We start from the raw sequence: 16813 nt of genomic DNA on the forward strand, positions 1-16813 counted from the left end.
GCCAGTGGTGACAGTTTTGTGTAACGTGTAATTTCAGTAGGCTCTGGGAGCTCGAAAATAAATAATGTGGTCATGTGGTTATCTCAGGAAGATAAAACATATGAACAAGGTTAACAAAACAAGTATTACTTGTGATTATTTTGTGTATACACATATATAAATATGTGTGTATATATACTTATATACAAACATACATGTACATACACACATATTTATTTATGTGTACTTTTAGGACTAGCAGTTGGCGTAATGGCTGTGTTGCTGGACTCCCATGTAGTTGACCGTGGGTTCGAGTCCCATACCTTGTGGCTTAAACTCACACTGGGTGCATATGTGTGAGTGCCCAAGATCCTGAGAGGAGAAGAGAGGAGAAGGGATTGTGGCATGGCCATCCCCCCGAGGGGAGTGATTTCTCGCTTTCTGTCTCTCTGTCTCGCTCTGTCTTTCTGGCAAGCGCATGCGCCCTATAGCAAAAACCTCTCCAAAAAAAAAAACTTTTGAAAACAGTGCGTGCCGGTGTGAGCATACTTAAGTTCAGGCCACCTTATTTCAGGCTTCTCTGAGTCAGAACTTCCTACTTGGTGTGATTCAAATAAAAGTTTATGGAAATATACATTGTGTTAAACCTATGTATACTTTTCAGAATATTTTTGCACCAAATAAACTTGTACTTTAAGTTTTCCATGAAATTTTCATAGTCTCTTCACATATATATATGGAGGTGAAGGTTTTCTCAGCCCTTGGGATGACTTGCTATCCCAGTATTTTGTTCAAATATTGTATTCTTAGTGTGCCATGAATGGAAAATGTTAAGCATGCTTTAGTCTTTCTGTGGAGTCAGCTACTTCTGCATGCTAGAAAGATGGAAAATAGGCGTAAAACCTCTTAAGTAAAAGAAGCCTCTAACTTCTTCAAGGTCTAACCTGAACTACTTCCCCTATTTGTGTTCCTGATGCACTGTTTTACTATTAAACATACCTCATGAAAAAATTGTTCAGAACCTTGTCTTTATCCAAAGTATTACTTAAAGACATAAAAATGAAAATGAAGGCCAGCCCTGTGGCCTAGTGATTATGGGAGCCGTAGTCCACATAGCCGACCGTGTGGTTTGAATCTTGGCACCGGTGGCTTGAAAAACACACTGGATGTGTGTGCACATGCCCAAGATCCTGACAGCAGGGAGAAATGGAAGACAGAGGATTGCTGCGTGACCATGCCACACTGGGAGGTGCTTTCTCCCTCTTCCTCTCTGTCTGTCTCTGGCAAATGCATGCTCCCTCTAGCAGTAAACAAACAAACAAGCCCACTAAAATGAAATGAATTTTCTTTTTTCATAATATTGATAAAGATTAAAAATTTGATGACCCTTAGTATTGACAAGGATGTAAGAAAATAGACAACCTCATGTTTTACTGGCTGCAGTATAGATTATTACCTTTCTATTAACACAGTTTTATAATGTGACTATGTATATTATTTTAGATCCAGTTATTACTCATTATAATTCATCTTAAGAAAATAATCATGTAGGGGGCCAGCAGGTGGCATGGTGGTTAAGGGCACTGGACTCCCACATGGCTGACCATGGTTCAAGTCCTGGACCTGGTGGCTTGCTTTCTCACTTTCCTTCCCTCCTTCCCTCTCTCCTCCCACCTTCCTCCCTCTCTCCTTCCCTTTCTCTCTAGTCAAATTAAAATAAATAAAGTTAAATAAAATAATTCTTTAAAAAGACAAAAAAAAAAAATGATTGTGTGGGTCAGCAGATGGCATGGTGATTAAGGTGCTGGATTCCCACATAGCTAATGGCAGTCCCAAATCCTACAGCTTGAAAATCATGACAAATAAATAGATAAATAAATAAATAAATTTTTTTAGAGAAAGAAAACGATCATAAATATGTAAAAAGAATGCTGCTTGCAATTTTATTTAAACTAGAGAAAAACTTGAAATAACCAAAATACCTAACAGTACAGATTTATTTTTTATTTTTGTTTTTTATTTATTATTTATTTATTATCATCATAATCTTGTTTGTATTACATTGAATCACATATAGCTTTACAGTGTATTATGTTTTTTTTTCCAGAAGGAATACCATGCATATCAGTCAATACAAAGAAATTAAAATCCCCATTTCATCATCCAATAGCTTTTCATTATTTTTCCCGATCATCGTTATCATTATTATTATTCCAATTATTTTTTAAACAGTCATTCATTATTTCTCATTTTGCTTGTAAAAAGAACAATACAGATTTATCATTAAAATTTTTTGTGCATTTATGTAGTGGATTACCAATTATTTGTAATGGTGTAACAGTAGGATATTTAATTATTTTGGAAGATATCAACTATAAATTTATAACTAAATTTTAAATATAACTATAAATTTACAAATAAATTCAGACTTACACGACAAAAAAATTACTGTTTGCATAGAAAAAATGATTATAAAGATATTCCAAATGTTAATAGTGGTTGACTTTAAATGTTGTGCTTTGTGTATTTTCCCATTTTCTGAACTGAACATATGTCACTTCACAAAAAGTAAAAACTGGCTCCAAGAGAAAAAGCTGCACAGCCATTTGATAGGCTGGCATGGCAGACACTAACGCCAGCTCCTAGGTTAACAGGAAACAGCATTTCTCCCAAATACACACTACGGCTGTGAAATATATATAGAGTGATCCCCCCCTTTGACCTTTCTTACTCATGGGGAAACTGTGTTCACTTAAATCTTCATCTGATATTTGGAGCTGTATCAGTAAGAAAAATACATTCTCCTCTGGCTTAGAGGATCTAAATCAGTTTGACCAACAGAGACAGCTTCAGTTTATAACCCTGATGCAGGCATACAGATCAGGCATTTCTGGGCTCAACAAGCTCCATCTGTCTTACCTTTATAGTTTCTGAGAAAGTGACAGTCTGGATCCCCCCTACATCACTGACACCTTTACACAGCCCTGCTTTGAGCCTGTCAAAATGGTGCTTCATTTAAATTTCAACTAAACTCCACCTTTCCCTAAAAACCCATAATAACCTCATAATAACTTTATCTTTTCCTTTGGGGAGGTGCGTCACAGTTTCTCTAGTATGCAGTCTCTGGCTCATTGCAGTAGGTCAGTAAACTTGGTTTTGTTGGACTGTAGTGATGCTGTTGGTCTTCAGTCATTGGGGTAAAACTACTTTTATAATCAAGAAAAAGTATGGCACTTTTATTTTATAGGCACACAAACATATTGTTTCTCCATATAGTACATACATATCTAAAGAGCCAGCGGTGTTAAGTAACAATGATGATAATAATATTTTTTAAATAATTATTTTATTTAATTTTATTCATTGTAATTATTTTTATTTTTTATTTTTTTGAAGTTGACCAGAGAGAGAGAGAGAGAAGGAAAGTGAGAAAGCAAGTTGCCAGATCTGGGACTCAAACCATGGTCAGCCATACAGGAGTCCAGCTGCCTTAACCACCACGCCACCTGCTAACCCCAGTCATTTATTTTTTTAAAAAAGAATGATTTAATTTTATTTAGCATTATTATTATCATTATTATTATTTTGCAATAGGAAACATGTGCTTACTGGGGAGAGACAGAGGGAAAGTGAGAAAGCAAGCTGCCTGATCCTGACTCGAATCATGGTCAGCCATGTGGTAGTACAGTGCCTTAACCACGCACCATCTGCTGGCCCCCTTAATACCCATTTATTGAAATCTCACGTTCCAAATGTTTTGTAAGTATTATCTAATTTAATTTGTGTAATAACCATATCAGGAAAAGATACTACAGTTACTCTCTTTTACAGATACTCTTGAGTTTTAGAAACCTTAGAAGCTTTCCCAGGTTGGAGACAGTGTAGCTCACATTCCTAACCACTCTGTTGCACTTCCTGAATTATCCAGCAGCCCTTTTCACTGGTGCTGTGGATGTGAGAAACAGCTTCAGCTTGCTGGCTTGTTTTTTCTCAAATACTTTTACTGAAGTCCTTCTAATAGAAAACATTGTCCCTAGCCTCAAGCAGCTCTGAAAACATTGTTTAAAAATTTTTGTTTCTAAACATTTGTATATAAATGATATCACATCCCATAATATATCCTTGCTAATTTTGATATGAAAGTGTTCTAAACCATTTACTATAGCATATACCTGAGACTAAAGTTCATCCAGGCTTTTCACTTTCTCAGAACATTGCAGCAAGTCTATGCCCAGCTAGCTGTAAAGTAATGAGTGTTTTGTTTTTGTTTTTGTTTTTGTAATTTTGCCATAGGTATGTACCCCCACCAGATGGGGTGGTAGAGAGCAGTGAGAAAATACCCCCCAGGGGGGATGGCCACGCTGCCATTGCTTCTCCACTGTTTCTCCTTTCAGGATTTTGGGCACACATGCACACGTGCCTGGCATGTTTTTCATGCTTATAGTTCCAGGACTGGAACTGCAATCATGTGAGATCTAGCCACCAACCTCCACACCACTGGCTGATCCCTGATTTTTTTTTTCCCTTAATTTTGGTTTGACATGTAAATAATTTTAAAATAAATTCTAGTGAAATTTCGAAACTATTCTGAACAATAGATAGTAGTAGGGCAGTAAAACTATAGGTTTCTAAGTACTTCGAGGTCCTGTGTAGCATTTCAACTGAGATTCAGTTTGGTAGGAAGAGTTCATAAATACAAAACTGCTCCCAGTATTCATCTAGTCAACTTAAGAGAAGTGAGGTGGTGACTCAGATGAACAGGCAGCATTTATGTGTGTGGCATTTTCCTTGTTCCCAGGGCAGGGGATACTGTAGATAGGGTCTTGTCATAGTTGGAAAGTAGCTGGCTTCTTGTTATGCCACATCCCGTATTTAATACTTGAGTTTATGTTGTCATCTTGGAGAAACATATACCAACGTTCTGCGTACTTTTGATCAGGATAATGTTTACAAATATCAGCTTTCCTGGGACCAGCAGTTGGCATAATGGCTATGTTGCTGGACTCCCATGTAGTTGACTGCAAATTGAGTCCCAGACCCGGTGGCTTAAACTCATGCCAGGCATGTGTGCATGTGTGCTCAAGAGCCCGGGAGGAGAATGGAGGAGAAGGTATTGCAACGTGGCCATCCCCCCTGGGGAGTAATTTCTCGCTTCCTGTCTCTCTGTCTCTCTCTGTCTTTCTGGCGAGTGCACGCACACTGTAGCAAAAACCTCCCCCCCCCAAAAAAAATAAATAAAAACAACAAAAAAACCCATATATCAACTTTCCTGATTCTTGAACCAAATTTGGCACCAGTGAAGTCTATCCCATCCTCTGTAGGAAGAAAGTCTTTTGCCAGCAGATGGTGTAGTGGTTAGGTTGTTGGACTCCCATGAAGCTGAGTGCTGTTGAGTCCTGGATACAAAGGGAGCAGCAGATGGCACAATGGTTATGTCACTGGACTCCCATGTAGTCAACCGGTGTTCAAGTCCCAGGCCTAGTGGCTTTCAACTCACTGGGCATGTGTGTGTGTGCGTGCATGCCTATAATCCTGAGAGGAGGATAGAGAAGAATGGATTGCGGCCTGGCCATCACCCCCCCTCCCCGTGGGTGATTGCTCCCTTTCTGTCTTTCTTTGTCTCTCCAGCAAATACACATTGCCCTATAGGAAAAATCTCTTTTTAAAAGAAAAAAGGAAAAAAGAGTCTTGTGAATGCCAGGTCTCTCTGAATAGCTTCCTAATTTCTGGGAAGACTGTACCCTCAAGGATAGCTAACATTTAGGTTAGTGTGTTATGTGGTTTGTTGAGAAAAATTAGAATTAAAAAGTCAATAATTTTCTACTTTGTATCAAGTGAAAGTGAATTTAAGAAATTTAGCGGTCATCATCAAATGCCCAGGACTATGTGAGGAAGGCCTTATGTATATAAAGGTGAATCGATGTGGGTCCGTGGATTACAACCCTCGCCATCAGGGTGTTTGTAATCCAGCATGGGAGACCCAAGTGGATTATATACAGCTGGATAGGAAGCAAGATATTAAGGCGAGAAATGGAGTGTAGAGAGCTAAAGAAGTGATGGGAGCCAATACTTTATCCTACGAAAGAGTGGAATCTAGGAAAACTTCAGAGAAGAGTGTCCATGAACTGAATGTTAAGGCATTAACAGGATTTAAGCAGATAAGGAGGAATGACTGTGTGAGATGGAGAAAAAACAGGAGAACCAAAGCTGGAAGTCAAGAACAAGTGGAGCGTATTTGGGGTGTCCCAGGTGGTCTGTTTTGGTAGGAACGGAGTGTCCGAGATGAGTATAGAAGGCAGTATGGCTGAAAAGGTGTTCTGCCATGGACTGTGCTTATACGCTTTGAAAAGACTTAGCCTAATATATTCATTAGCCTATATTGAATTTTAGATTAGTGGGAAAATTGTTAAGAGCCTGAGCTTTAGTCAGGCTACCAAGGTTCTAGCTCTAGTACTTAAGAGCAGTGAGACCACGTGTAGATTTTCTAATCCGCCTGAACCTCCATTATTCCCCTCTGTGATACGGAGATAATGACATCACCTTATTCTGAGAGGTAAGTGAACTACAATATCTAAAGTAAATTACAATGTCTAAACAGGTACCTGGTACCTAATTAAAGACATTTATAAATGTTAGCTGGTTTACATTGTAATTTTATAGTTTCATTAAAAATATTTAACTATTTACTCAGATGTGTTCTGTTTTCTTCAGTAGCATCGATGAATCACTTGTTCCAAAATGTGTATCACTAAGAATATCAGAAGAACAAATTGTTCAAGATACTGTTTGTCCCTGTAAACTGTTAGAGATGTTAACTCTTGTTAATTTAGCTTATTAGTATTTACTGGGTGCCTACCATATGCTTAGTGCCAAGGAGAGTAATGTAGGAGAGTACACAATAAACCCCTGTGTTCAAGAGCCTCATAATCTAGGTGGAGAGGAAAAAGTAGCATCTCTGTTATAGAGAAAGCTATAGTTTTGTCTTAGGTTCAGAAATGTGTCACCACTTTTTGAAGGTGTGCAAGGACATGAAATGACCGGATGTACCATTTTCTTTGTTCACAGTGCTCTTTTTGCAAGTGTGACCTTAAAACAGAAATATAAATAGTAAGTAAATAGGTACAGTTACAGAGCACAAGTAACTTAAGGATTCAGAGGAGGCAGGTATTACTGTGAATTACTGGGTTTGGAGAACACTTGAGGGGAGAAGTAATGTGTGCAAGATCCAGTGAGGGGATCAGGTAGAGAGTTTGCCTCTCAGAAGAAAGGAAAGCTTGAGCAAGAGCCAGGAGAGTCTTATAGTTTGAGAGGATGAATGGAAACCAGCCTGGCTTAAGCTCACAGGGAGAAAAAGAAGTTGAGTTGAATAAGAGAGCCACTGCCGGGAACCAGCAGTTAGCGTAATGGCTATGTCGCTGGATTCCCATGTAGTCGACCGCGGTTCGCATCCCAGACCCTGTGGCTTAAAACTCACGCCGGGCGCGTGTGTGTGCGTGCCCAAGATCCCGAGAGGAGAATGGAGGAGAAGGGATTGCGGCATGACCATCCCCCTTGGGGGATGATTTCTCACTTTCTGTCTCTCTATCTGTCTCTGTCTGTCTGGCGAGTGCACGCACCCTATAGTGAAAAAACCTCTCCAAAAAAAAAAGAGAGAGGAAAAAAGAGAGCCTCTGCCAAACCGTGGTGAGAATGGCAGCTTGGAATGGGGGGATTGGAGGAGTATTAATCAGAGGGGGGATGAATGAAAGTGGTTTGTAGGAAGGTATTTTGACAGGGATGCTCAAGATGGTTTGGATGGGAGAGAGGAGGATTGAAGTCGTGGAGATAGACTCTTTAGCCATTGCAGTGACCGACCGGCATGTGAGAAGAAGGCCTGCAATATGGTGATGGCAGAGGAAGAGTAAGAAAGGAACTTAAAGACATTCAAAGGACAAATCCATTCGGCCCTGACACTGTTGTTTACTGCTAGAGTGGTCACCTCAGGTGATAGGATATTGAGGCAGATGAGGGTCCAAGTGCAGAAACAGAGGTATGGAAAGCTTACCAATAAGGAAAAAAGGTTAGTTTGAATAAGTTTAGATAGATAGATAGGTAAGTACTTAGTAGGTAGGTAAGTAGATAGATAAGCAGTTGGAAACAGTTAAAAATGACACAAATTCTACCATTTTAACACAGCTGTTCTTCATTCCCCCTCTATTTTATCTTCTAACCCTGTCTTATATACCCACATACATATTTATATCTCCAGTCACAAATGTTCATGCAATTTTGTGTTTTTTTTTTTTTTTAATAAATGTCATGGGGACCAGCAGCTGGCTTAATGGCTATGTCGCTGGACTCCCACGTAGTCGACTGTGATTCCAGTCCTGGACCCGGCGGCTTAAATAGACACCGGGGGCTTGTGCATACATGCCCAAGATCCCGAGAGGAGAATGGAGGAGAAGGGATTGTGGTGTGGCCATCCCCCCCGGGGGGGGATTTCTCGCTTTCTGTCTCTTGGGCTCTCTCTGTCTTTCTGGCACGTGCATGTGCCCTATAGCAAAAACCTCACCAAAAAAATAAAAAATAAATAAAATAAATGTCATAAACATTTGTGTTCATGGACTTTTTATAATTATTCAGCGGTTGTCAGACAAATGCTTCCCTTTAATCTGGCCGATCCCCCTTGCTTCCTGAAAGCAGGGACCATACTGGTGGTGTTCACTCCTATGTATCTAGAACACAGGAAAAGATGAATTAATGTTTATCTAGTGAAAGCATTACTGACCACATTGATTTTCCCGTGCTTTTTCTTACAGAGGTTACAACAAACGTGTCTGTGATAGTTGTGTTTTTTGGTTTTGGTTTTACTCTTGTTAAATTGTTTTCCTTCTGATAAATGCTCAAGATCGAAACTGCTGTGCGGAGGGATGTTGAGTCTCTTTGCAGGACGTCAGATGGCAGTGTACGAGGGGGTGTCCAGAGACGCATGCTGGAGTGGAGTAAAAAGTCACTGCTTTCTGCTAGTAGAACTGAGTCCCAAGGTTAAAGGCTTCGTTAGGGAATGTTGGGCTTTGATGGCTTTAAGTTTGTACATAAGTTCTTTCATCAGCCTTTTGGTAACTAGCAGGAAAATTCACGTGACAAGCTATTTTTTGTGCTTTATCATTATTTTGGGGAAGAACTGAGGGACTGAATTTTTAATTTACTGAATTTAAGTAGCTACATGTAGCTCATGGCCATCATCTTGGATAATGTGAACTTAGAAGGTAGAAGCAGTAGGTATTGGTTACCAAGGAGTACGGAGGAGAGGGAGGAGCCGAGTAACCTCATGATTTCTACCTCACCGAGGGGCAGACTAATGTTTCTACATTTGGTGTGTGTTTCTTACAATAGGGCCCCAGAAATGGCTAGCGTGCAGCACAGTGCCTGGCCTCCTCTAGGTATTCAATCCATGCTGGATTATTTTAATGAGACTTGGGCAGGATTCACAGCACCTGTGTTACATTTGTTGAAAATGAATACAGTCTGAAGGTATCTTTGAAAATCGTATTTTCTTCTTACTCAGTCTTTTCTCTTTCTGTCTTTGTACAATCAGGTATCAAATTGTTGTGGAAATCATCCAGGCGACCACAATTAGCAGCTTTCCCCAACTGAAGAGGCACAAGGGTAAGACCCAGTTTGTTCTCTTCGACTGTACATTTTAAAGGTCCTAGATCTATCCTGTCTTCTCTCTCCTATCAGATCTTAGGCAAGTATGCACATTCTTCCACCTTACATTGAAATATTTCAAATTTATTAAAATGACAGTGTAGTAGAATTAGAGAAAGTAAATATAATTTAGTATCTCTGTATTTCTTTTTCTTTTTTTAGAGAGGTTTTTTGCTATAGGGCGTGTGTGCACGCCAGACAGACAGACAGAGACAGAGAGACAGAAAGCGAGAAATCAACCCCCAGGGGACATGGCCACACCACAATCCCTTCTCTTGGGCACGCACACACGCGCACCCGGTGTGAGTTTAAGCCACTGGGTCCAGGACTCGAACCACAGTTGACTATAGTCATTATGCTAACTGTTGGTCCCTCAAATTTATTAAGATGATAGTGTAATAGAATTAGAGAAAGTAAATATAATTGGTAGTATTTCTGTATTTCTTCATAAGCTATCCATCTGCATAGGGTTATTCATCATTTTTATTTTACAAGAGCACAGATCCATTTTTATTTATTTACTTTTCATTATTTTAAATCCTTGAGGATACAGCATTACATGGATTCTGTGTCCAATGGCCTTAGCAGGAAGGTTGCATCAGAATCTGCCATGAACCATGCCATTTCCATGGGCACAAATAACCTTTTCCCAGATTATTCTGATTTTATTTGGTTTGTACACATAAGCATACCTCCTGCCTAAATAGAATTCCATTTCATCTGAGGCATAAACACCTTCAGTTTTAAGAAGAGCCATGTGCTCCCTTTGGTTCCTGAGACCCCTCTCATAGCCAGCAAAAATGGCCTTGGACCACAGCCTTCCAGATTTAGTTGCCCTTTGTAAGTCCTGTTCCCAACAGGCCTCCACAGGTTTCAAGATAGTGGAAAGCTCATTTTTTTAAAAAATAAAATTATTTATTTACTTTTATTTATTATTATTATTATTATTATTATTGATGAGAGGAAAAGTGAGAGAGAGAGAGTGAGAGAGCAAGCTGTCAGGTCTGAGACTTGAACCGTGGTCGGTCATGTGAGAGTTCAGCACTTTAACCACCACACCACCTGTTGGCCCCTAGAACCATCTTTTTTAAAAGGTTAAAATAATTGAGTTTATAGTTTCTGTTCTGTTTTTAAACTAAACATGCTCATATAATTTTTTATACCAAAATTTAATCTTAGTATTCATTAATATTTCTATCTTGAAGCATATTTTTTTTTTTGAGGTTTTTGCCTTAAGGCACTTGCAATTGCTGGAGAGAAAGAGACAGACAAAGAAAAGGGAAAGTAAGAAATCATCCTCCGGGGGGGATGGCCACACCGCAATCCCTTCTCTTTGATTCTCCTCCCGAGGTCTTGGACATGCATGCACATTTGTCTGGCATGGTTTTCAAGCCACCAGGTCCAGGACCTGAACTGTGTTTGGCCATGTGGGAGTCCAGCGATATAACTACTACACCATCTTCTTGTCCCCGAAGCATAATCTTGATAGACATTTAAATAACTCCAAGCTATTGATGTTGTATAATTTTCTTTTTCTTTTAGTTAAGTATTTGGATTTGTAATAGCTTTTTTCTGCTTTCTACTCTTGCATTGTAGATTTTGAAAAAAAAAATTTTTTTTTCCTATTCATTTCTCATCAAATGAAGTAAGATTTTTAACCAGGCATGATACTAAAGTATACTTACTTATTTTTTTAGAGATATTTTTGCTGTAGGGCATTTGTGCTCACTGGAGAGATAGTAAGACAGACAGAAAGTGAGAAATCACGCCCCGGGAGGGATGGCCATGCCGTAGTCCCTTCTCCTCCATTCTCCTGTTGGGATCTTGGGTAGGCATGCATAGAAGACTGCCATGAGTTTTAAGCTGCTAGAACAACTGGAACCGTAGTTGTCTATGTAGGAGTCCAGCAATGTAACCATTATGCTATCTGCTGGTCCTGATACCAAAGCATACATATGGTGTGAGGATGGCACTCAACTCCCTTGTAGTTTGCCTGGTCCTAGCATATCCCGCTTGCGTATGTGAAGTTGGATGACTTGTTGCAATACAGAATGCAGAGCAGGTCTTGATTCATAGCTGAGAGACCACAAGCACTCCTTTCACTTTGCAGAATAGACTTTCCTCAGAACTCTTCAGGCCCACTCAAGTGCCTATCAGAGAGCATAGTCTAAAGAACAGGAAACAATCGGGCCAGAGACTTTAAAACATACTCCCAGGTTTCTTATTAGCAAAGAGCACAGACAAAGGTAAAAGGGAAATGAAGATGAAATGACTAGCAAGAGGTACTAATCTCAATCTTGGCTTAGTAGAGAGTACTGTGCAGATTTGTTCATTGAACAGTGTTTACTGAGTACCTACTAGGTGGTAATGATACGATAGTTGACGAAACAAAATCTCTGCTTTCATCGAATCCCTAAACTAGGCTGTGAAGCAATCAGACAATAAAGAAATAAACTGCACAATATTTCAAGTGGTAATATGTTCCTTGGAGGAAAACAAAGTATATAGAGGCAGGAGGTGGTGGGCAGTGCTGGTTCACCTGCAGGGGAGGCTAATTTTGCATTCAGGTAATAAGCTGGAGAAGATTTTACCCACATGGTAACCTTTGAGCAATGATCTGGGCACCTTGAGGGTGTCTGTGGGAGGGCAGGTGCAAAACCCTGAGGCAGAAGTTGATGTAGTGGGGTGAAAAAGGGTGAGTCGGGGGGTAGAACCCAAACATGAGCTCAGAGGGGTCACAAGGAACCTGGTCACAAAGGGCCTCACTGATACTGTAGGGACTCTGACTTTGAATGAGGAAAGAAGTCTTCAGACTTTTCAGCAAAAGAGACTGGATCTGATGAATGCCTGTAAGAGTATGAGTTCTAGTCCTCATTTTTCTTGCAGAGAAGGTGCTTCACCTCTTTTTCCCCGTTATTATTGAACGTAGTCAGAAAATACACCATTTTAATTTGTTACTCTGTTAGTTTGCTAGGACTGCCATAACAAAGTACCATAGATTGGGTATCTTAAAGCACACAAATTAATTTTCCTACAGTTCCAGAATATAGACTTTTGAGGTGTTTGCAGGTTAGTTCCCTCTGAGAGCCATGAGGGAAGGCCTGTTCTAGGCCCCTGCGACTTGTAGATGGTTGTCTTCTCCCTATGTCTTCACACTCCCTTTCCTTTGTACTTGTCCTCCCTTTGTGTTTACATTTCCTATTACGAGAACATCAGTCATACTGGGTTAGGACCCACCCTAGTGACATTGTTTTAACTGGATTATTACTTCTGCAAAGACTCTGCCTCCAAATAAGATCACACGTGAGGTACTAGAGTTAGGACTTCAGCATAGAGAGATTTTATTTGGGGAGTGAGAAGAGGACATCGTGTAGCCCAGAACAGTTACGTTACTAGATATTCTCAGTGACTCATCTTTCACGTCTCCATTTGCCATCCAAAGGCTGTCCTTAAAACTTTCTTAGGTATTCTGACTTCCTTCTCTTCAAGCATTGAGGAAAAACCAGTAAACTAAGCGTACTGCCTTGGAGTTATTTTATTTTGTCTGGGCACAGTAAACACAAGAGATCAGTTTCATTACTTTTCTGTGGTTACTGGTTAGCCATGATTATCCTCACAAACCTCCATGTTCACATAGTGGTGTAATGTTTCAGCAGATTTTAGTCTTCCTCCTTTTTTGCAAAGTTAAACTGACAAGATCAGTCCTTAATGCTCAATGTTTAATGTGGAAATTTAACATGAGAATCTGTGCATCTGTTACATATGTAAGGATAAATTAACTGGCAAGAATGTAGTCTTAATATAGTATTTTCTTGTTAATTTTAATTATAACTGAAATGTATTAGTTTCCTAGAGCTACCATAGCATAGTACCACAAATTATATGGTTTGAACAACAAAAATATATTCTCTTACAGTCCTGGAGTCTAATAGTCTAAAATTGAGGAGTTGGTAGGGCCATGCTCTCTGAATGCTCTGTCCCAAGAGTCTTTTCCAAGCCTGCCTTTCTCTTAGCTTTTGGTGATGCTGATAATACTTAGCATTCCTTCGCCTGTAGACACCTCACTCTAACCTCTGCCTCTCTGGGCACTCGACATTCTCCCTGTGCGTCAAAAACACAAAGTTTTTTTCTCTGTTCTCATCCAACAACCAACACGGGAGGCTTCTGTGACTAAATGTGTGTGGGTCCCCCTGTCACACACACACACACACACACACACACACACACACTAAATAAACAATCAGTTTTGCAGCAGATGCCAGCTGACTGTCCTTTAATTTGTTTCAGTTCTGATGTTATCTACTGGAGATAGCATCAGACTCCATAGGTTGAGGGCTCAGACCCACAAGGCTTCCCCCTCTTCAAGATACTAGCCACAAGTCTGGGTCTCCAGAACTTTTGGCAGGTGGCTATAAGTTGAGTTTCCTACAGCCCTGTCTTAGGTTTAATTAATTTGCTAGAATAGCTCACATTATTATGGGACACTTAGGTTTCTGGTTTATTATAAAGGGATATTTTAAAGGATACAAATAAACAACCAGATGAAGAGATATATAGACAGGCTGAGGTCTGGAAGGTTCTGAGTTCAAACACTTCTGTCCCCATTGGGTTGGAGTGAGCCACTCTACCAACCTGTGGATTAGTTCTTATCTACCTTTGTGCAAGTCTTCACATGCTCAGCTGTCTAGAAACTCACTGAACCCTGTCTTCCTGGCTTTGTTTGTTTTAAATAGAAACTTCATTCATAGGCATGTTTGAAGCATGGACTACCATATAGTAATGTGGTTGGACAGAGGACTATGCCTCATGCTGATAGAAAGAGTCAGGAATCCTGGCCTGTCTCTTCAGAGTCTTCTTAACCTTTCTGTGCAGCATTCCTTCCTTCTGGCTATAGGGGCAGGACCCTACTAGATTGAGGGTCTTGTGATGTATTATCAGAAAGATGGAGGATGATCCACCTTGGGGCTAGTTTCTCTGGTCTGCTTTGAGGAGAAAGAGCAAGTGAAAGGAGTGCAGGAGAAGGTCAGGTTGCTTTTCACCTTTATCTATCCAAAGCCATTCCCAGGCCAAATATTTATGAGCCAGAAGAGCTAGTTACAAAAACCAAAACATATGTATCACTTTGTCACATCTTGTGTGTCTGTGTCTCTATTTTCTTATAAAGACACTAGTCATACTGAATTAGGGCTCACTCTAATTAAGCATAATTTTACTTTAACTCAATTATATCTACAGAGGCCCTGTTTCCAAATAAGATCACATTCACAGGTACCAGGATTTCAGCATATCTTTTGGGGGATATAGTTCAGCCCACAATGTTATATAATTAGTAAGTTCAAGTGTAGCATTTAGTTCCCTTTTTTTGATGAGAATGCTAGAAATACTTATTTTCAGTAAGCTTTCTGACTACATTTTGATTTGTTACCTTTCCTACTTTGGGGTTAATTCTGGTACTAGTAGATAGCTTTTTCTAAACTAGTCTCTTGTAATTTTGTGATAGGGTTCAAAGAAATAAAATCTCAGCAAGAAGTAGAATAGCTGAAACTATTAGGTGATTTTTAGCCACTACATACCTTCATTTCCAGAGTAAAGAATACATGCTCTGGCAAATTGTGTGCATCTGTAGGGGCAGCATAAGCAATGAAAAAAAAAGTATATTGGACTTTATATCATGAATTAAAAATGTAATGTGTGTCAAAGCACATAATCTAGAAAATGGAAGATAACTCACTGAATGGGAGAAAAATATTTGCAAATCATGTACCTGATAAAGGGCTTATCTCCAGAGCAAAAACCTTTGTTAAAGTGTTTATGACCAGAATAAACTCTTACAACTCAATAATCAAAAGACAGTCCAATTGGAAAATGGGCAGATTATTTGTGCCCATTGCATAGAGGAACAGAAAAATACATCATGACTTTTCTAATGACCTAATAAAAAGAATATATACAGAGGACTAATAAACACATGAAAACATGCCCAATAGTATTAGACATCAGGGAAATGCAAATCAAAATTAACATGAGGTACTACTTTATACCTAGTACATAATCATAAAGAACTCTCAATGAAGATTGTTAAGGAGTGTGTATGGGGACCTGGTCTTGGGCATTCTGGATTAGGGTCAAAGTAAGGATAGAAAAATGCCAGTTAGGCATTTCTAAATTGGGATTCACACTGTGGAAAGAGAACAAACAATTGTGGAAAGAAATATTTGGAAGTTACTAGTATAGAGATAATAATTATAATAGTCTTCTATTTCTACTCTCTCCAAGTCAAATATTTTGACAAACCCAATGGTGCCCCATTATTAGAACAGAACAATGTATTAATAGCCTGGAGTGGCTTATCCTACTTCATGATACCATCTGCTCTCTCACTGTGAAAGTTCATATGTAGTTAGCTTCAGATAATGAAGTGGTTATAATTTAAGTGTAGATGCTTTTTTGTAAAATAGGAAGATTTACATTTAGCTTTCCCATTATCTTTTCATTTTAATATTGAGTAACTTAATATTATAGGAGTAATTCTTGATTCTCTGTGACCTTTAGAGTTTTGATTGGTCACCGACAAATAAGCTGGATCTAGATAGCTATATTAAAAGCAGCTATGCCTTCCTTTCTTATGTGGACCTTTTCTTTATTTCAGACTGAACGTATTTCTCCCCTCCCTTTGAAAGTCATTAAGGACAATTAAATTTTTACTATTAAAAGGATCCCCAAAATGTAATTGTTGAGTTGTTTTTGGAGATCTTTGTGTTTTAGAGGTAGTGTGATCTAGTGAAAATACCATCAGGCAAAGAATCAGGGAAATGCCTTAGTCTGGATGTTTTAAGTGATTTAACTTCCAATGGTCTTTCTCTTTATTCCTACATTCTTTTCATGGGTAAGAAATTGAAGAAATGTAAAAGAAGCGTGAAGAGATGGAAGATCCTAAGAATGTTTAAGATTTAGCCTAGAGGGGGAGAACTTTATTTATAATGGTGTATGCATGTGTCTGTACACACACTCACATATAAACATATATATTATATATATGCATATCTATAATATTTATATATTATACACACACATATATTTGTATGTAGATATATATATGTGTGTGTGTATGTATATATGTGTGTGTGTGTGTGTATGTGTATAT

The 16813-nt window shown here is 39.1% G+C and overlaps 1 protein-coding gene across 2 annotated transcripts in view; it reads left to right on the top strand.

The window, feature by feature from the left end:
* SNX25 (sorting nexin 25) overlaps nucleotides 1–16813 on the top strand; it is a 144928-nt gene that overhangs the window by 65154 nt on the left and 62961 nt on the right. For both annotated transcript variants that reach the window (XM_006160453.3, XM_014592394.2), the window contains exon 6: nucleotides 9557–9627. In XM_006160453.3, the coding sequence (XP_006160515.1) occupies nucleotides 9557–9627 (71 nt within the window). The remainder of the gene's footprint in view (nucleotides 1–9556; nucleotides 9628–16813) is intronic.

Source organism: Tupaia chinensis, unplaced genomic scaffold (assembly GCF_000334495.1).
Source record: "Tupaia chinensis unplaced genomic scaffold, TupChi_1.0 Scaffold000685_1, whole genome shotgun sequence".
Lineage (NCBI taxonomy): Eukaryota > Metazoa > Chordata > Mammalia > Scandentia > Tupaiidae > Tupaia > Tupaia belangeri.